The sequence below is a fragment of the Echiichthys vipera genome (assembly GCF_963691815.1).
Source record: "Echiichthys vipera genome assembly, chromosome: 9".
NCBI lineage: Eukaryota > Metazoa > Chordata > Actinopteri > Perciformes > Trachinidae > Echiichthys > Echiichthys vipera.
In genome coordinates, this window is record NC_139834.1 from 25,920,241 (window position 1) to 25,942,270 (window position 22,030).

Below are 22,030 nucleotides of genomic sequence, written 5' to 3' on the forward strand. Positions count from 1 at the left end.
AAACACAATTCAACACGCTTTTGCGTCCAAAATGATTAATTTCTTCTCCAACTATCCTGAAGTCTCTCCGGTGGCCGCGGAAATGAGTCTATGGGCACTTCGTCGTGATTAGGCATAGTGACGAGGAGCATATGGAGGAGGCCGCCTCCCTTTTATCCAGTGCAGACCAGCTCAGCACTTGAGAGCTGCAGCTTCCTGGCTCGCCTTCCAAGCTCTACCCAGGTTGTCTCTGAGTCTCATCCTGCTGCCATCTGCCACCGACTTGGGCTCCCTCCAGAAATCGTGAAAAAAACGGAGCACCCTCTCTTGTCCATAGTGGGAGCCAGCATGGAGGCCCAGTTTCCACTCCAGCTCTTTACTTTAAAGGAAACCGATGGTGGCAAGAGCAACCAGGAATATTGCATTTCTGCTCATAGGAGAATAACTGGCAAAATGACTTGACGATTGAAAGGAATGACTTAAAGTGGTCATATGTTCCAACCATCAAATGGCAAGACCTTCAACAAGCACTCAGCAAGTAACTTGAGTTCATATTTTGCAGCACAAAGAACATTGAGATATCTGGTATGAAAGAAAAATCTTGCAGTTGAGTTCTGTGTGTTTAATGGAAATGTGATTGCAAAATATCTTGGTGCAAAAAATGGTTATTTCTGTTATTTGAAAAGAAAAAACATAATTACTCGCATATTGCCACTGCAGGTGTTCAGGGGAAATTCAGGGAAATAAAGTTTTCAGTCCTGCAAGTAGTATTTACCGGTACCCTCTGAAAGCTGACATGAATAAAGTTTTCAAATACCAGCCTTCCCCAGAACAATTGAAAAAACTTATAACAGCTGTTTCTTTGATACTCTTTGGGGGACCATTGCAATTGATACTGAACACAGATGAAGTTATATAGCTGTCTTTTTAGCATGTTACTCACTTTTGAATGTTCAGAAGGCCTTTCAGTTGAGACCTAGATACTAGGGGTTCATCTAGCCCACGGTTCAGTTTCAGTTTGTTTTGCACATGAAGGAGGAGAAAAACCTATCTCCAATGTTCTCTGGGCGATGGGGAAAAAAGCTAACAAAGTACCATTGCTAGACAGAAGACATGATGAAACAGATGCAGGATGGCAGCAGTACAAAGACGCACATAAATGACGTCAGAACCGCCGTAGGCGTCGTGCTTGTGCTCGTACACGTGCGCACGCTCGTGCTCGTACATGTGCAAACGCGCTCTACAAAAGCCCACCTCTCTTAGACGGCCAGCTGGCAGCAGTTATGCGCGGAGCGGGTGCACTCACACTGGTCAAACGCACCGAAAAACCGGGTTTGGCGCGGTGCGGAAGGACAGTGTGATCGGCCCTTAAACCCACATGGAACACTGACATTAGACAAATCTGCAAAACCCCAGATTAGGTTCAATGCTGTTACTAAAAATGTCCACACCCTCATTTTTCCATCTCACTACGTGAAGGGCACACCACTTCCCGCACTGGTGTTCAGCATAGGCATTGGATGTAAATCTTTTGCTGCAGCATTGACCAAGGTGAACAGAAATCCTTGGGATACTGAGCAGTAGCTCATCATCCGATATTGATTTGCAGTTCAAATGTAATTTCTTAAGTAGGGCTAGAATGCAGACTAGATTGTTTGAAATGTGGAGAGCATAACAGCCACTTACATCCATTTTACTCCATCAGCTTTATCTACAGCCACTTACAATGTTGGAATAGTCGGAAGCCCAGAGCTATAGATGCAGTTATGATGGTAAACGCCCACATAGAGCAGACTGACTGCATGGGAACAAAACAAAACACATTTCTAACTCAGTCAGACCTGTTATTAAGTGTTTGCTGTGAGAAAGTCCCACAGTGTCTGAGGCAGCCCTCACATAAGTATACATCACAAAGACAGACACAACACTCGTGCGATGATGCTCCGATTTGGCATTAAGTAGATCTAGATTTTAACTCTTGTAGGAAAACAACTTTCTAAATCATTAAAAACTTGACAACCCTAACCCTTTTGGCTGACAACCTCTAGGATAGTCTGCTGTCTCTTCCAGTCTTTGGGTTTTTGGTGCTGAGGTGACATCGACGGGATCTGTGCAACGTTGGCCGCACTGCCCGGTTTTCTCTGTTTTCTGAAAACTGCAGTGTTGTAGTGGAAATGAAGCAGAGAAAATGTGTTGAAACCCCATGCTGCGGTAACAGGGACAGAAAAACAAGCTTCACCCTCCTCTACTCCTCCTCATACTCACTCACACTGACATGCCTTCCTTTTGAATGTATGAAGCTGGAGGAAATGCAACGCTGATGAAACATTTGATGACGGTAATGAGAGATGGAGTGGTCGAAAGTCAAATGCGTGAACAGAAGTGTTGAGAAGCTGAGATGACGTTAGCTTCCACCACACTACCCGGTGTGATGTCTGCACGTCTCAGCATGTGCGTGTCTTTGCGTCCATTCTCTGTGTGGTCTTTCTTTGTGGGAACCGTCCCTCACACTCCCACACAATGCCTACTTGCAATTAGCAAGCATAACAAAATATCGGTGTGTATGTGTGTGTGTGCGTGTGTGTGTGTGTGAGACATGAAAACCAAGTCTTTGTATATAGAGTCCATCATAGGTCTCCGGGAGGTGACGGTAAGCTTAGACCACAGGCTCTGAGACGTGAACAAAAGAAGGATCCTCTCCTTATAATACTGGCTTAGCTGAATAATTGAATTCAGGAGCGAGCTGGCACCCATGCTTTCTTCATATATATTGCAGACCAGCAGTAATCTGTTCCCGAAGAGCATCTATGGCTGCCTGCTGCTGAGTTTGTGGAGGAGATGTGAGGTGACAGAATAGGGCTCTGTCACCAATGCCTCCATTATTGATAAGAATGGGGTGGAGTGAAGTTTGGAGAGAGAAGTAGAAAAACAGGAGCCCTGTGAAGTTTAAAAAGTTTGTTCATGCCAACACACAGCATGGTTCCATTCCCCATGTGACTTGTTAAGAATAGCAAGGCACTAGACTGATGGGGTTTGGGGTTGTATTTACTCTAAAGCACCCAAGTTGGGTTAATACGGTTCTTTGCCCTCTGTATCTCAGCTTATGGACGAAGGCAGGATTATCCCAGCTGTCTTTTAACAAACAATGACTTTAAAGCCTCTTTCACATCTATACACAATCAGCATTGATCCCCTGGAAAAATGACTCAGGTATTTACTGGCTCCAGCTTCAATCATAAGTGATGGAAACATGGCACCCAGGTGGACGCACTTTTGTGGCACGGTGCCACGACGCACGTCGCCTCAGTCTGTAACTTCTGTGACTCTTTGTCATCTCATCCACAAATTTCGTCCGTCCCTGTGCAACCTGCTCCTGGACATCGTTCTTCTGAGTTTGAAATAGAGACGTTTGTGACATCCAACATGACACACCAGGAAAAACAAAACAAAACAAAAAGGTATACTTGTGTACTAGCAATGGGGTTTTGCCACATTTAAAAACACACACACACACACATGCTGAATTTGGTGCATTACGGGCATTCTCCCAAAATGAGGACTGTGTTGATCGCCATCGTTATTCCATTTTCACGTCTCTCTCCTGTTTTCATTCCCTGCTCTTGTCCCTGCCTGATATAGTCAAACAACCAAGCGTTTTTTGCCCGTATAGCCATCATGTATTTTTCTCCCATAACAAGCGTGATTAGGCAGATGTTCTAAGTTGTCAAGAGCTGTCATATTTCAGGCCTGATTTATGGAGATGCAGCACCTGCTATATTCTCAGACCTAAAAGATAGCCGGGATAAAAGGGAGAGGGGTGGAAGAGAGGGTTCCTTTTGATAGATTAGGCCGGTCATTTGAGGACGTAGGGGATGATGATGAATGTCAAGTTATGTTAATACCCACATAGTATTTGCCCTCGTCTGCATGAGGAGACAAGTAGCTGGGTCTTGGTTTATTGCACTGCAGAATTGTAAGTGAACCATAACTAATCATAACCCTCACTGAGACCTTTATTGATCCCACACTCGGTGTAGGAGAACACCACTCGCTGGCTTAATTAACAGGGGTCAAGAGATTACCGATGAATCACAGTATGCATAATCCATTATGAACACAATATATTAGGGTTGGATTGCAGGCTGATCACGCCTTCACGCCATACACAGCTCTGGGGTTGGGTTTTGAATTCATTTTCAAATAGTTTATCAACAAGGTTTCAATGTAATTGTCGTGGCAGTCCCCATGTTCTCAGATGGTCACACAAAGTGAACAACAGAGATCTGCTCCGGGGTTTTGAGTAACTTCTCACACTCAAGCGGGTGTGAAAAATGCGTTTATGTATGTATAAATGCAATAAATAAATAAAATAAATGTAGAAGTGGTGCCAGTGCATTCAAAGATGATGGAAGTTGGTAGTGAGAGACAGTTACAGCTTTGCTCTAAGGAAAGCTAGTTGATGCAAAGCCAACAAGTCCTCCAAATTAAAAGGACCGACACGCCCCTGTTAACACGATGACCTCATACATCTTTCCAAAACCGTTCAAATAAATCTGTTTTATGGTGCTAAGTTAAGCTTTGGTTGGGTTGAGGCTCAAAAACAACTGGTTAGTGTCAGGGTGGTAAGATCATGGTTTGGGTTATAATAAGCACTTTGTTTTGGAGACTCCGTCGTCATTGTTGCCATATCAAACACATGATTAAGGTCATGAAACGATCGTGGTCAGGCTTTTAAAAAAACAGTTTGACTGTAGATGGGAAATTGAAAGTAAAAAGCTTCTCCTGGGTTAAAGTCTGATCTCCTCCGTACACAGATTAAAACATGCTGTACGTTGCATAGTGCTACGTTTCTCCCTGGGAGGACAGTCCCTAGCCACATTGCCACAGCTTTAACTGTTATACACCTCAACTCCTTACTGGATGTATAAAGTTGTTGGCATATTTACAAATGGAAACTGAACTTGTCTAAAACAAAAAAAGAACCCGCAGAGTATATATTCGTGTGGCTTTTGTATGATTTTTTTTTTTTGTTTACACTGAATGCCAGTGGGACTTCATTAAAAATTTAAAAAAGTAACCGTAGCCAAGGGAGGCTAGAAATAGCAACAACAAAATCTCAGAGCAAGTAGCAACAACACCAGTAGCTAAGGTGACCGAGCAGCGAAGTCAGCAGGGGACATATAAAGATCTAAAGACAGACATATGAGTTTTAAAAAAGCAGATCTCCCCTGACAAGCCGAGCTTCCATATTTTTAAATAATGACCTTTTGCATTTGATATAAAAAAAAGGACTATGAAAACAACCGTGCTATTTTTCTATCCAGTTCCAGAAAGACAGACGTTGGGTGTACATTTGCTGCATCCTTTTTTCCCCCTTTTATTTATAAGAACCTAGGGAATTATTTTTGCATCAATTATGCCACCGTCTTCACAGTGTTTGCAGCTGGTGAGGATTTATCTGACTTGTACGAGGCACATGTGATGGAACTGGGAGGTATTTCAGTTGTAGGTACATTCCCTCTACCTCTCATCTTTTGCTTTAACCTCCTCATCTTTTTTCTTCCTCTTGTACAGTATTTCTTCTATTAAAAGCTCTCCCGCTCCTCCCCCCTCCCCCACCATGATTCTCTCTGTCTCCAACTTTATCTCTCACTCTCTGAAAGGGCGTAGACTCGTCCAGACATGGATGCGCGCGTGGCGAGGAAAATCTGCTGTTTGATAAATCAGTTCATCCTGCATGTTAGCCAGGTCAGGGCCCAGGCGCACAGCTCTATGAGCTTATGTGTTACAATCAGGAAGCAGTAGGAGAGGGAAATTGATTGCTCCCTTTATGTGAACGAATGAGAAAATACTGTACCAGCCTCCACATACACAAAGACATTCTTGCACACTCAGAAACCCTCCATCTTCAAGCAGAGCACTGCAGCTAAAGGCGCAGAGAGAAAATAACGAATAGCTTTTTACAGTTTGTTTTCGTCAATTTGTTCATTCTGCTGTTGCCCTGATAAGAAGAGCGTGGCAGAAAAAAAGCAGGACAAGAGAAAAGTTGTTTTCTTCTGAAAAGCCTTTGAAAGGGTCTCCATTCTTTTCCTCCTCCACCCATTTTCTTTTCATTTAACTGGTTTAAAAAAGCAATTTTCTCATATTGAGCTGGTAAGGTGGGGTGTTCCTTTGTGAGCAGATGTTTTCTTTATTTCATGCTGGGCGTTGTATGATTGCAGTGAGATCAATAATTGACTGCATTGGTCCCCCGAGGACCACTAACCAAAGATCAATAGAAGCCTTGTAGGGTTGCTTTTTCTCTTCGGATACTTTACAGGGTATAACTACTGCCCACCATTGCGCTTCTTTCTTAATTTATTTATTTTGTCAATGGTTATAGTACATGACTTCTGGACTCTGCACTCTATGCTGTAAATAATCACATCGACGGCCAAGGAAGGGAACTTCTCTGCAACTGTTAATCAAGATATCGCTGCTCACCACACCTATAGCCTCGGTGCTGCAATAAGATTTCCAATATTAGATTCTCACCACAAAGCATTTACAGGAGGAAAAGCGGAGTGAACTCCACATTTATTTATTTATTTTTTTAAAGTACTTTAAGGATCTTGATATGATGGCACTGGATTCATAAAGAAGTTGCACATGTGTGCGTGTACATGTATAAACCACTTAAGTGCGTGACGGAAAGTTTCCACTCCCAGCTGTGTGAGGCAAGCTGCTCTGAGCTGGTTGCATCACTGAGTGTTGTCATAGCAACCTGTCCCTTCACTGCGAAGGTCTCGTGGCACGGCTACATTGATAGAGAATCTAAAGCTCTCCTATAGAGAGGAGGAGAGAGAGACAGAGAGAGGAGCGGACTGTTAAAAGCTGGCCTGCCGAGGAGCACATCTGTATTACTTAGCGTCAGCTGAAAAGAAAGGCTGCCTTTATTAGGAAGTAAGTGGAAGATGTCCCTCAGGAGTGTTAGAGCGTAATGAATTTAGACTCGTTCGACATTAATGCAATGTCGCTTCGATGCCACAGAGCTGTATCTCCCTCCATCAACATCCGTTTCCTGATTCCCTGACAGTTAGTAGGTCATTAGTCAATGTTAAAGTCACAGTTTGTAGATTTAATCTTATCACGCCACAGTTGGCTTCACCTGAACGGGTTATTCAACACGTTTGCCATTTGCGCATCACTGCCCCGGCCATCCTGGTAATGCAGCCGCCATTCTTGTCACCCGTGTAAAGTTCAAGACTGTTAATTATTCATGCACACCTTTCCTTCCCAACTTTCCCTTCTACGTCGCCTTTCCCGTCCAGCTGAAGTGCACCGGACTGCTATGAAATAATTCAAAAACATGACTGCAGAGAATACTGTTCCTTCCCTAAAAGTAGCCATTTTGAGTTTGTCAAGGCGATTCTGTCAAGCCTTATTGGGTCTGAACACGTTCATGCTTGCTGCGACAGTCCATTTCTCTCTTTTTCACTTTGTTTGAGATAAATGCAACAAGGCAGTAAAGCAATGCAACTGATAGAGCGTTTCACCACAAACACACACCGTGGGGACATTTTCTTCACAGAGTAGAAACAATCTCCAAGTAATAGGAACTACTGGTTTTGAGGGCATATTTATTGAATCTGTGTCCGTCTGAATCTATGTTGAAAAGCAAGCAACTGGCACAAAATGTTTCACAGATAATACATTATATAATGGAATGTATGTCTTCCATCCAGCATGCATAAACTAGGATTGAATTTGAAGGCACAGGGCTCCACCATGCTAACTCTGTTGAGCCTGATGTTATGAAATGGTAAAAAGAGAATGGAGTATTTTGTACAATGACATGTGCTTTGATCCACAGGAGAAATGTACTTAAATGTGTATCATCTTAGTCCCATACAGCAATAGAATCAGTGGGAAATTGCCACCATAAAACTATGCCAGACTTTCTTTCAACTCGTAAACCCTGGCAATAGTGACTTTAATCACAACAGTGCGATCCCTTTCCTTCCGTAACTCCCTACACATTGAAATCATCCTTAAGGCTTCGACACCATGTCATATTTAATGGATGAGCTGTCTAAACACGGATGAAGTGTTACCTGTGCAAGACGTTTGCCTTGACAAGCGCAAACAGGACATGCTGCTCTTTCTCCCCAATGGGATTTTCTTCCTCAACCCCCAATAGAAAAAAAACAGCATGGAAGTGAAGCTTTTAACGCTGCTGGGCTGGAGGGAGATTACCTTACACACTTAGATGGATTGGCAAGCATGCCCACACACATATGCACACACTCACTGCACTCAAAAAGACATTTGCACAAAGAATTGAAAACCTTTCATTCATGCGGATTTTCTAAACCGTTCCGAAGTGTCTTCAAAGGTATCTCTTTCAGGTCTGAAAGAACGAACCGGGTAGTAGGGTTGGGCGATGAAAAGATTAGAAACAGAAAATAAAATGTATTGTACATATTCCCTCACTGAACTAGCACTAGTTTAATATCCTTGTTAAGTCATTATGAAACACGCTTCATTCAAAAGTAAAAAAAAATAAACTCAACAAAAAAACCGCCTTGGTTAGTATTTTCATTGTTCCAACAATCCTCATCTCTGGTTTGGTCGAAATAAATCCATAATTCAATAAGTAGGATGTGAAAATATGCTGCCTCTAAATGCTGTTTTCCCCTGCTGTCTAACGAAGAGCTATCACAGACCAGGGAAATCACTGATGATTGATACATTCGGCCAATTGCCCAACCCTACTGAGTAGGTACAGTAGGATTAGTTTCTATAACACTGGACTATAACATTTGCTGAACTAATGAACAGCAGCTGCCATAGTGAGCACAGTATACTGTAGGATCAAAAACTCCATCTTAAGAAAGGCATTTATCTCTCATAAATCTTCATCTTACCTCAGCTGGAAGCTACTGTTTGCTTGAACACACCAGCTGAGCAGACTTTGATGCCTACGCACACCACCACATAATACACTTTTAGAGTCTACACTACTTTCGCTATAGTGAAAGAAAACAATCTCTAAAGGTCATTCCTATTAGTCCCAGTGGTACAGCCTAGTTGTTCTCATTAAGGGCACATCTGTCATCTGGAAACATCTATATGGTTGCTTGGTTTTCTAGCATTGGATGCGGGTAAAGCTTTTGTTTCGATATCATATAGCCAATAAATGATTTGTTTTTTTGCTAAGGTTACAAGTGCTGGTGTTGAGCGAAGTGGTAATTGGACTTGCATTTATATAACGCCTTTCTAGTCTTCTGAGCACTTAAAGCTGAATTCTCCATCTCACACACACATACACTGATACACCATGCAAGGTGTCACCTGCTCTCGGGGATCTACTCAGATCTCTAACGTAATCATTAAGACGCACATTCACACACCAAAGGCTTGCCCAAGGACACTTGGACATGCAGGCTTGAAGAGCCAGGGATCGAACTGCCATTCTTCAGACCCACATCCGGCTTGAGCTCACTTAATATTCATACATAAGAATATATACTTTATCTCAGACTACCTTTCAAAATATAGACATACTAAAAATGAAAAATGAACTAATTGTCTTAATGTAAGACCCCTCTAAATCCTAATCATTTAAGGGACAATCAGCACTTAGGGAATCAATATAGTCCAATGAATAATTACATCCATATGAAATCCCCGACCTTTATTGGTTCATTGGGATTGTAAACAATGTAGAAGGCTCTAAGACTCATGAACACTAGCCATCAACCATTGGGGACAAAGCAAGCCCCAAGGAAGAGTGCTAGATCTTAGGGCTGTGCCAATGTTTACAGGACACGTGACACCCCGAGACCTAGAAAAAGTTCTGGCTGTGAGAATTTATCACAAAAGCAATTGTCCGGAAAATAAGGAGAGCATTAAAACTTTTAAACTGGAACCATTAGGTCTGATATACACTCAGTTGCCATTTTATTCAGAACAACTAACCAGTCATAATGCTGACGTTCACATTACAACTGTAATGAAGCTTTCCTTCATGACAATCTTCCTATTCCATCTGTTAGGAAGGTGTTTATTCAACATTGTGATCATTTTGGAAGCTTCAATTTGTGCTGTATCACTTTATACTGAATGAGCCATAAATTCCACTTAATTACAAAGACTCCCAAACGTTCTGGATCATGTCAACATCACCTGCATTAGACAAAATAAGTGTTTGTGTAATTAAAGAAAGGCTCAGTTTATCAACTCAATCAATGGGGGGAATTCCAACCTGAAATACACCCACATGCATACACAGGAGCCGTAGGTATGCATTTATTTTAGAGGTGTCAGAGAGAAGGGGCTGTCATATAGTCGGGACTCCAAACAATTGGGGGTTCCTTGCCTTGCTCAAGGGCACTTTGGCAGTGCCTAGGCGGGGATCTGGCTTCTCTACTAGTCCACACTCATATGTACTTTGGTCCATAACGGACTTGAGCCTGCCACCCCCCGATCCCAAAGTCCCCACAGATTGAGCTCCTGCTGCCCCCTGACAAAGACAAAAAGACAGAGTGTCCTGCTGTAACTCTAATATTACATGTGTTTGTTTTAGTGCCCAAACCATGCAATTCTAGGACACACCACACCAGAGTTGTAAACACTACCTGTGGGAAAAACTTTACACCGGCGTCCTAAAGATTACATTTGATCATGTTTGTTGTCTTTTTAAAGTAATACCTACTTGTCTCCAGGCCATGTCGACAGGTTCCTTTTTTTATTACTGGGCCAGAACTCCCCAAGATCACCTGTCAATCAAACTGGGTCAGGGCCAGTTCCAGTTTATTGTTGTTTTTGTTAGTGGCGTGCTTTTGTTTTCTTTCTATTCTTAAGAAATCGAAAGTGTCAAATATATCTTTTCTCTGGTACCAGGAGGATTTCTCCCAGGAAACACCCTCCTAGTACATAAGTATGCGGTGAGTCAACTAGGTCCAAGGCTTGCACTTGATACCTTCACTCTGACAGAACACCTCAGCTCTGGTGTCACTCTTTTGTCAGTCAACTAAGCTCAAGGCTAAAGTGAGGTCGTCTTATAGGAAAACCGAAAAGATCTGGTTACAAACCAATGATGGCATTCATTCATTCCTTTCATACATATTATACATATATTCAATCCAATTTTAATATAATTTATGTTTTTGAATGTTACTGGAATCTACTGGTATAACAGCTGATATATTTAAATCATAAAGAGATAGTAGTTTGGTCACCCGTAGCCTGCTGTGGCTTATTTTCCTGTCATACTATCTGACACCCTCCCTCTTTCTTGTACACATCTGACACAGTTTGATTGAATTTCACCTCTTGTCACTCTGCTCGCATGGCTTCGCCTCCGAGCAACACACTGACACTCACTTGCAAAAAAAAACACAGCGCGTGGTGAGAAGTGATGGCAGAGCACTGGGCCAGTCATGACAAGGCCCCCCATGCTAGCACCTGGCTGCGTGTGTGTGTGTGTGTGTGACACCTAATGCCTACACCTCTCTCTCACACACACACGCACGCACACACACTCACGCTCACGCTGTCAGGAATCCAGATGCATTCATGGATAGCTTCTCACATACACACGCACTCACTTCTTTTTCCCTTGCTACAAAAGAGAGTGAGCTCAGGTAGCTGTCAGGCACTCTCCCACAGGGAACAGTGGGCAAGTCAAAAACAGCCTCCTCGCCTGTCACTCCACACACACACACACACACACACACACACACACACACACACGCACACACACACACACACACACACACACACACACACACACACACACGCACATTGGGTTTTAGTGTGAGGAGAGTGAGTGAATGAGATTCCTTGGGCAGATGCTAGACCAGTTGTCCCTGCTGCTCACAAAGAGTTTTTTTTTTTTTTTTGTGTGTGTGTGTGTGTGTGTGTCCAGTACTGCAAAAGCCACCTGCCAGCAAGTCCAAGTGGACATGCCGCCTTGCATTTAGTCTTGGCCTGGGAGTTACTGATAAGCAATTGTGTGTGTGTGTGTCTGTCTGTGTGTGTGTGTGTCCGTGACATGTACATCCTCAGCAGTGACACTGGTTGTTCGCACCTCCAGCCAAGAGGACTGTTTTAGAGTGGATTTTGATGTGCTTTCGTCCATTGATTTCCAATCAGGTTGGCTACCTGTGAGTGCTTGCCATCTCTTTTAAACCCCCACCACATCACATTCGCGAACCCAGTGCTGAGGCAAGGACTTCACGCCAGCTGGCTGGCCAACAGCCCTCAAAGTGGGCACAGAGCCACAGCAGCTGTAGCTGCCACAACACGGGTGAATTACCCTCTAAGTCGATGTTATGTACACACAACACGAGCACATACGCACACAGGTACTCCCTGTTTGCCTTGCATTCAGCAGCCTCTGACAAAGTTTGCTGTTTTTCACTTGATCAAAGCTGAGGAGTCGGTAGTATGTTTCGGATCAAAGTCTTAAGAGTTGTTGTTGCCTAACTTGTGTAGCCTAGAAGTGTTAGGCTGACCTTGATTTGCCTCTGTGTTGCCGTCCTTCCATGCTTTCTTGGACGGTGGATCATTGATGTTTGAAAGACTGCAGCATCTTCAGAGGAGGATAATGAACTGTCCACAAGACTGTGTATCAGCCTCCTGTCTTTAGATAGATTTTAATGTTGTAGCTGACTTTTACCTTTTTTCCCCTTTTTTTTTTATAACACTGACGCTTTTTCAGATCCTGCAAAAGGCTCAGCATGCCCAACAACATTCTGTGCTTGCTCTGCATGGGTGGACAGATTCTCCCTGAATGAATTGAGAGCATCTGTTTGCTTTACTCCAGGATCAGATTGAAACCCTGATGCATTTTTGTTGCTGAACTGTGTAGAGGTCAGCGCAAAGACCCCAATGGCTGACACATGTTGAGATAAATCTGTTGAGACGTGCCTGTCTGATGTTACAGCATAAACTTTCTATGCATTCATGCACAACAACAAGAAGAAATGAGGGAAAACTGTGCATGATGCAGTTTTGTGGTCAGACGGCTTAGAGTTTCTCTAACTGACCTTGAAATTGTGAGAGAAAGCAATATGCTGATAAGTTATTCTTGTACCAATCCTAACACCTTTTGTTCTTCATGTCTGGCAGGCTGCAGAGGGATGCTGTGTGGCTTTGGCGCTGTATGTGAGCGTGACCAGAATGACCCAGCCAAGGCGGAGTGTATTTGCAAGAAAATGAACTGTCCATCCATGGTGGCGCCTGTTTGCGGCTCGGATTCCTCTACCTACACTAACGAGTGTGAGCTGGAGAAAGCCCAGTGCGAAACACAGAGACGCATCAAGGTTCTGCGCAAGGGGCCCTGCTGTAAGTAACACCCAAACAACCACTCCTAGAGACATTGGCAGGGGATTGATTTATGATTTTTTCATGTGTTCTCATTGCAAAGTAGTCAGGGTTCTTCCATAGTATTTATTGAAGAATAGCACAGCTCACAATAAAATATTCCTGCTGGTTCACCAGTGGAAAGCTTGTAATGTGCAGCAGGAGCAGCAGGAAAGGTTCAGTTTGCGATTTATCTCTGGTCTACAGCACAGACACACAAGTTTCACTGCCAAGGGGAGGAGACCATCGTGGGTTAGCCCTGCTACCAGGCAGCACCACAGCAGCTATCCGCTGCTGTGAGGCAGTAGTGGAAACATGTGATTACAGCATCACATCTTGTTTAATATTGTAGGCATATTCAACTTCATTTCCTGTTAAGATGGGGGGGGGGGGGGAACAGTATGAGAATGTAAAGTTTCTTTCCAAAAGTTGTATTCCAAAACTTCTAGCAATAGCAGATTTTTTTCTGTCTGTGTTTTTGAAGTGTTGCCATTAGTATATGCAGGGTTTGAACATTTGGAAAGTTGGTGCCTTTGATGCAGCAAAGATCAGTCCCAGAAAGTTCAGTGAATCTACAGTATTTTATAATTCAGAAAGCAATCTGGCCCGAGACTGACGATCTCCATTAAGTTGAATTTCAAAGCTGTGAAATAGGCTATAGGTGAAATTGGGCATTTGAAATAAAAGACATTTGATTTGGGAGGTTTTGAACTTTAGCACAGAAAACTAACATGGCTACACAGCTGCAAATCTCTGAGTGACACAAATTGCTTGTTATTGTCAAGTAAATGGATTTCCATCACTACCTGCCCTAAAACAGGCTTTGCCCTCCTATCTTTATCCCCCCATAATAAAAATACATCCGCATTATGTCCAGTCTATTGTCTTTCCAATATGGCTATGCTCCCAGCGCTTAAGCGCCACCTGCATCCTCACAAACAAAAAGTGTGCCACTCACTGCTCCCATTGGTAGCCATCCAGTGTGTGTTTTATCCCTCAGCCCCTAGTGGGTGCCTATACTCCTGTTATACCTCTCATTGCTTCTCTTTAGCAAAGCTCATCAAGATCCAGGGCTCTGCGGGGAGCGACGGATTCTTGCCAAAGCTGCAACATTGCAGCAGCCTCAATAATAACTATAGTGTTTTGTCAGTGTCGTGCCTGCCTGCCTGCCAGTGTGAGCCCACTGCTAATTCCAGGGGTCTGATTACAGTGCTGGCTTGGACCTGGCACTAATAACAAGCTTGGTGACTGCTCACCACTGGCAGAGAGGAAATAAAGAGTTATAAAGGGGGGGGGGGGGGGGGGGGGGGTGTACAGCGGAGAAGCATCTGGAGAGGGAGGGAATATTGTTGAAAGAGGAATGAGATATGAAACATTTAGTGAACAAGGGGGTGGCAAGAGGAAGAGAGTGAGTAAGTGACTGAGTGAATAGGTGAACAGAATACAGGAGCATATTAAATCCAGGGGGAGAAAGTAGTGCTCTATGTCATGATGGTTCACGGATGCATGGTTAAGGTACATCAGAAGCACCTTAATCACCACAGCAGGCAGTCACATACTAAAACGTATGACATAATAATAATAATAATAATGACTACCCTAATAATGGTATTGTTGATAATAACTATGCTCACTATCTCTTTTATAACATCAGATCCAGAACAGAGAGTCAAAAGCTTTTTTGTTCATTCCTCCGTTTCCTGCATTTCAAATAGCCCGATAATTGATGCTAATGGTAAGGCAATTTGTATGTCAACCTTTTCATAACCATTGAATCTGATTGCTTTTCAAATAAGTCAGAGTTCTTCGGGAGTGCAGAACAAGAGCATAACTCCATACATAACCTCTGGTCTCCTGTTCTTGTACAATGAAGAAGACAACTGCCTTTGAAGTACCTTATAATTATGATATGTAATGTAATCAATGAACAAATGTTAAAAAAACAATTATGAGAGAAGTAGACCCCCATGGTTATTCATGCAAACATAATTTATATTTCATGAGATTATTAAAGTGACATTTAAGGACCCCTGCAACATACGTGTCTTTACAATTTCTGTATTACAGTTCCATTATTACATAATAATATTAGGTGATGCATTTTAAATCAAAACTCATGAAGCAATATGTTAACATGTTATTTTTTAAACTACACTCTGCTGTGGGTGTGACAGCACAGTGTGGTTATTATCCCGGCCAAAATACTTGTGTTTCACAATAATAATTACACTGTATTATGCATAAATGCTTAATATGGCACTGAAACATACTATAATCGCTTTCCCTTTCATTTTGTTGAGAAACTGAATTTGTATTGCATCACAGATAGGACACATCCATCTTAAATAAGGTAATCGTAAATCACAAGGTCCCCGTTATTAAAAACGTCGTAAAAAAGTCAAGGTATATTATGTTGTAAAAACAACGATCAAAGAGAGAGTGCACAGAAAAGCCCAGTGGAAATGTTGTAGCATTTCTATACGCATACAGAATATTAACTGACTTTTTTTTGCTGTGGTTGATTATGGTAAATGGACTTGTACTTATATAGCGCCTTTCTAGTCCAGAGGTGGGGATCGAACCACCGATCTCTCAAATAGAGAACGACCCACTCTTCCACTGAGCTACAGTTGCCTCAGATCTTCCCATGTGATTGTTAATTATACATGCAACAAACGCTTTCACGTTCGACTTCTTTTAATAGGCTGTGTCTATATAATAAAATAAATCCCACTTGATATTTGTTACTTAACGTCAGGTTTATAAAGAAAAACTGTAGTAAACTCACTCCCAAGGATTCCTTTTAATGGAAACTCACCACGATTAACTTATTGTTGCGATCTGTGGTAAATATGATAATTGTCCCATTCCTTCTCGCAGTGCTGTAGTTCACATAGCAGACCCTTTAGAGTCTCCCCAATGATCACCACTACATTGAGGCCCGTACACTGCACATCCTGCAGTAAAGTTTAAATAGTTTCCATCCAGTGCCGGCCATGTAGAATCTAGCATGACGTGACATCTGTGAAAAAGGTGGTAAATTCTCACTTTGCTGTGGCAGAGCACACAAGGCTAGTTTTTAAAATTTTTACTGACAAAGGTTAAAGACTTTCTTTTCATTGGTGGATCTGCTTGGATCTGTAGGCGACCTTAATGTCTAAACTGTAGGCCACTAATGCTTTTATTAAATTAAAATCAAGATATTTAGTTTCATTTAATATTGCAATGAATTCAATGCAATCAGTCACGTTCAAGTGCCTGCTAACCTTCTAGCTAGCTGCCTTTGTTTCTACTGCAACAGCCTCGTTAAAAATACCCCACGCATAAGCATAAGACAGTATTCAAAAGGGCAGCTGACCAATGATTCAAAAGGTATAAAGAATATAGCGCGGTGAAAGGTTCAGCCATGTTATAAGCTGTGGTTTGAGATTCGTCAGAAGATGTTTGTGTATTTGTGTCAGGCTGAATTGAAGGATATTTGCATTTGTTCTTTGAATGTTCATAAAGGTGTGTGTGTGTGTGTGTGTGTGTGTGTGTGTGTGTGTGTGTGTGTGTGTGTGTGTGTGTGTGTGTGTGTGTGTGTGTGTGTGTGTGTGTGTGTGTGTGTGTGTGTGTGTGTGTGTGTGTGTGTGTGTGTAAAAGAGAGAGTCTGTTAAGAAAGGTTCTCATTCCCTTTCTGACTCCAATAAATTCCAGCGGTGCAGAGGGTCTGAACAGGTCACTCTGGCGGAGATTATGGATTCGTCAGGTCTGATGGAGGAAGACGGAGGTAAAGATAGGAGGGAGGAAGAGCGGGAGGCAGCGCGAGAGGAGAGAGAGAGCTTTTAACTTTAAGAATAGTGTGGGCGGTTGGATTGGGGCTTTTGTGCGAAGCCTTGTTTGACTCTTTCATTTTGAATGGTGGGTTTTCATTGGGGTAAGTGAATTGGCTACCATTCGGAGGAGCCGTCATGTCCAATTCAAATCAACTCGAGAGTCTTATCTGGCACTGAGGAGTGCAGCCACGAAAGAAGTTTTTTTTTCTCGCAGATTATCCCCTTTTTAATGGGACTGGAGTTATATGGAGCAGTTAATACAAGGCTGAGGCTTGGGATATGTTTTTGCAGTCTCACAGTACGGAAGCATCAACCAGCAGGTCCCTGACATCTGTATGATGCTGACACTGCATTTCCCAATGTGAGCATTTTGGTGCCTGCTCAGAGCAAGACTGTATAGCTTTTAAGAGAAGATATACCACTCTTTCCCCTCTTTCAAATCAAACAGTAATTGAACTTGATCACTTCAACACACTTGGGGGTTTGACTACTACAGTGCAGCCTTGCTTGCTCTGGCATAACCAGTAGCTTATGGTGGCCATCCTGTGTAAAATATGGATGTAGTCGCTGTGACATCACCCATAGATTTCTGGAGAGGCAAAAAGAAGCTCTTAGTGGAGGTGGAGCGTGGTTGGAGCTTAGGCGAGCAGAATGAATTACAGTCTCCTGTGACGGCACGTGCCTGTCACTCAGAGTGGCCATGTCCTTAATTATGCAGAACTTTCAGCCTTACCTGAAGTCTAACCCGAAGTCACCGGTGTGGAAAACATGTTGCCTTCCCCTTGAGTTATGTAGACAAACAATGAGCTGTAAAGCATGTGGGCTCCATCGGCACCTCAGGGTGCCTTCAGGTGCACCCCGGAACTTAAACTGTCATTGTAAATTATCCTTCTGCTATCTAGAGGTGACTGTTTTTCCTTTTTCCGTTTTTTATACTAGTATTGTATCGAAGTTACCTGGGTTAACAACCTTAACTTACATAGTTCTGTAGCGTTACATAATTGATTAATGCTCTTTTGTCATTCAATACCTGTCTATGTTGATGAGAAACTCAGATTTTATACAACCTGGGTCTTATTTGAAGACAAAAAGAAAAAGAAAAAATAGGACTCAGCTTAGAGTCAGTTTTAAACAGCTTTGCTTACTTACCATACTTCTATGCACACACATTTCCGTTTCTACCAATATTTTAGGTGAGCTCACTAAGTGTATATGAAGTGCCTGGACTTAATTAGACATTGTGTTGTGTTTCCAGTTCTCCCCTACTGACAGATGTCCATATATTCCCCCTCCTTTGACTGCACAGTTCAGCAAAGCTCAGTTTGACATAACAGTCTATGCACCCCTTTTAGTGAAATCATTTAGTACCTCACTCATAACGTTGAACTGGCTATTACAACATTTAAGTGCCAAGGTAACGGTGTAAGCCCCCTCCTGAGGGCAGGACAAACCGAGCCGCACGTCGTTGAAGCGTGGGCACTTAGCTGCCCCCAGTGCTCAGCTCTAATATTCACATAACCCAGCCCTTGACGGTTCAGACCAGCTCCTCGCCAGCGTCCTCATTATCCTCCTTTTGTTCTAGATGGATGATTTTGATGGATGGGCGGTGTTACATCTCTAGCGGGCAGGCGGTGAGCAGATAATCGTTTGTGATATTATCGAAATTAAAAGGAGGAGCCGGTTTAATTTGGCCCAGCAGGAGTTCCTAACAGAGGGCCAGAAGGAAAAATCGGTCAGTTACGAAAAGAAAAGAACTGAGAGAGAGACAGAGAAATAGAGAGAGAGGGCGTCAGTAGAAGAACATTCTGATTCAGAGAGACAAGAGACGTGTGTGTGCTTGTGTGCATATTAGGTGTGTATGGGCATGCAAACGCTGCAATCGGCTGGGGACCGCACATCGCGTTGGCTCTCTTAATATTGAACTTGGAGCAGAGTGGTAAATACACTCCCTCTCCCAGAGAGAGCCGCAGAAGTGCTGCAGAACTCATCTTGTGTGGCCAATCTAGTGGAACATGGACTTTTCATTCTTTTTTTCACTTTTTCTTTTTCTTTTTGAAGGAGTGCAACAAGTAATGCAAAAAAAGAGAAAATTGAGTGTGTGGTGAGGTGACTGGGGTTCGAGAGAGTGATCAATGGAGATTGATTTTGTGTTTGTACTTGTGTGTGTGTGTGTTCTTAAGAGTTGGCCATAAGCACGGCCCGCTGCCTCCTACTCTATCAGTCCACTCTCTCTTAAGAGAGGGTTTTATCTGCTCAGCACCGACACACTCTTGTGTCCTCACAGTGAAAGGAGAAAGGCATCAGTACTCAACACCTGCTGCTCTGTCTGCTCTTACATACTGCAGGCAGTCAGACCCAATACTAGCAGGATGTGAACCTCTCCATCTTAAAGTGTACTGCAGCTTGAGATACTCAGATTAAATTCAGAGCTATTCAGTGATTTGATGCAGTTGCATTCATGTTCTGTATTTGTTACTTGAGAGGCTCAAACCTGTCTCATAAACAACTATTTCACACTTATCATCTTAATGAGGAAATATTCATATTAAACATATCTGCAAAGAGTTCACTGCTTGCCTCCACTCCAGGCATCTAAAGCAGGATTAACATTGTTATGTTGTGAAAAGTCAAAGTACCTGGGTAATTCTGTTTATGTCTCTGATGTCAAAGTAAATGTAATCCAGACAACAATTATGTTTCCTCCTAAATGTATTTGCCGAGGCACATTAGTTCCATTGTTAGTCCCCGTTTAGATATACTTACAGATACAAAATTTAATGATGCTCTATACATATCCATTATTTTGTCATTTTGAGTGTTTTTGTAGAACGTGCTGTAAAGGATGTGTTATTTGCGTGTTAAATGAATTGTGTTCTGTAAAGGATGTGTTTTTTGCGTGTTAAATGAATTGCGAGACTTACAATGTGTCCTTACAGAATGCAACATGAGCGATAAAATCAGTTTGATCCCATTGTTTTCAATGGAAATGTCCCGACTGGCAGCGAGCGTCGAGCGAGTGACGCAGTGCTGTATTTAACAGCTTGTTCCACACATGCTGTGAATAAGGCTACGTTCACATTACAAGCAAATTTGACCAAAATCTGATTTTTTTTTTTTGCTCCAATGCGACAGATCTGTAATTGTGTAATGTGAAGACAAAATTCTGATTTCTTTTCCCAATCAGATCTGGGCCACTTTCATATGTGGTCCCAAATAGATGAATATCTAATCACTGGCCATCCTACACCTGTGAGAACGGTCATATTGGAATTCCTGTGTGTTTTTCCATACTTCACTGTGCAAGCGCAGATCAGAGTGTTCCACCTACTGTGCTGTGTTGTGATTGGCTCATACTATTTGCCTTGACTCGTGAGGCGATGGCAATGTGCATTCCTTTGCTGTGATAGGAGATTGTGGAAGAAGAAGAAGAAGAATTCCTTTATTAGTCCCGCGAATGGGGAAATTCAATTTTCACACATGCACAGACAGGACCTATATACATGCAACCAATGGAGAGATGTTAGAGCGAGGGGGCTGCCAGTGACCGGCGCACCGAGCAGTTGGGGGTTGGGTGCCTTGCTCAACAGCACCTCTGCAGTGCCCAGGAGATGAACTGGCACCTCTCCAGCCACCAGTCCACACTCCATTCATGGTCCACACAGGGACTCGAACCAGCAACCCTCCGGTTCCTAGCCCAGTCACCTATCAACTAGCTCAGTAATTCCCTTTATTTCTTTCACTGGAAGGAGAGCGGACCAGATCAGAGTGTAGATGGACCTTCTTAATACATCCATGGCAGAGAGCCGTTCACACCATAGACAGACTGATGCCAGATATAGGTCTCTTCAAACGTGAATGAGAACGGTCTGGGCGGAGAGATTGGATCTGGGAAAAAATCGTTATTGGGCATTAAGCCCTGTAAGGGCGTACTCACACTGTCCAATTTTATCGCACCTAGGCACGGCAAGGGCATCCGTGCTTTACTTAAGTCCATCTCTCTCAACCAGCCCGCAGCCGTCAAGCGTGCCGTGCCTGGGCTCACACTGGTCAAACGAACTAGACTGAACGGACATTGAGAGTGCGCCCTAATATGAACAAAGCCCTAGTATGGACATAGAGAAAGTCAATGCGATGTGAGAGTCACATATTCACATGCTACAGTATAAGAGCAGACTGTTAGATGGTGGCAATGTAATGATGAGTGTGAAAATGATCTGAATCATGCACCATGTAAAATTTTGGACACATTTCTCCACCACCGTCATTTAAACACCAAATGAGGAGAAACTGCGACTAAGGAGAACTTAAGCTACTCGTGGTGGTACGACACGTCACTGAGTCTGAGTTTTTTCCACCAATCGGAAGGCTAAAGCCCTCTCTGACCCGAGCTTGTTACCCCAGCTGTACTTTTTGTCTTTTGTCTGGTGCTGGTGCAGCTGATCGTTAAGGTCTCCGGGCTGGGCCGGGTAAAGCCTTGATTTATCCCTTTGTAGAGCCCAAAGCTGGCTGGGAGGGAAGGTTTCAGAGAGCCTCGTTCTGGTGCAGAGCTGGAAAGTCAGCAGATGAAAGCCAATTCATTTATTCCTTCTTTACCCCCACATACCCCCTTCCACTCCATCGCCTTCCGTTTCCTCTACTGCTTTTTTCTCATGCCCTGACAATCTCTTTTGTTACCCCGGTGACATGCCAGGTTGCCCCCGTTGATAATGGACTGGTGGTAATAGCTGTAGATGGTGGCGATGGCTTTTGGCTTTTGGCTTTACCAGGGCAGGTAACAGTGTTCTGCGCAGTCTAACTTTCTCTCTTTTTGTCTTTTCATTCATTCTGTCCTTCTTTCCTTCTTCATTTCCTCTCTCTAATCTTCCTCCCTTTCCTCTTTTTGTCTT

At 43.0% G+C, this 22,030-nt stretch overlaps 1 protein-coding gene across 8 annotated transcripts in view; it reads left to right on the plus strand.

Annotated features, from left to right (window-relative positions):
* agrn (agrin) overlaps window positions 1-22,030 on the plus strand; it is a 256,975-nt gene that overhangs the window by 135,524 nt on the left and 99,421 nt on the right. For all 8 annotated transcript variants that reach the window (XM_083920018.1, XM_083920020.1, XM_083920024.1 and 5 more), the window contains one exon: window positions 13,096-13,311. In XM_083920018.1, coding sequence (XP_083776144.1) covers window positions 13,096-13,311 — 216 coding nt within the window. The remainder of the gene's footprint in view (window positions 1-13,095; window positions 13,312-22,030) is intronic.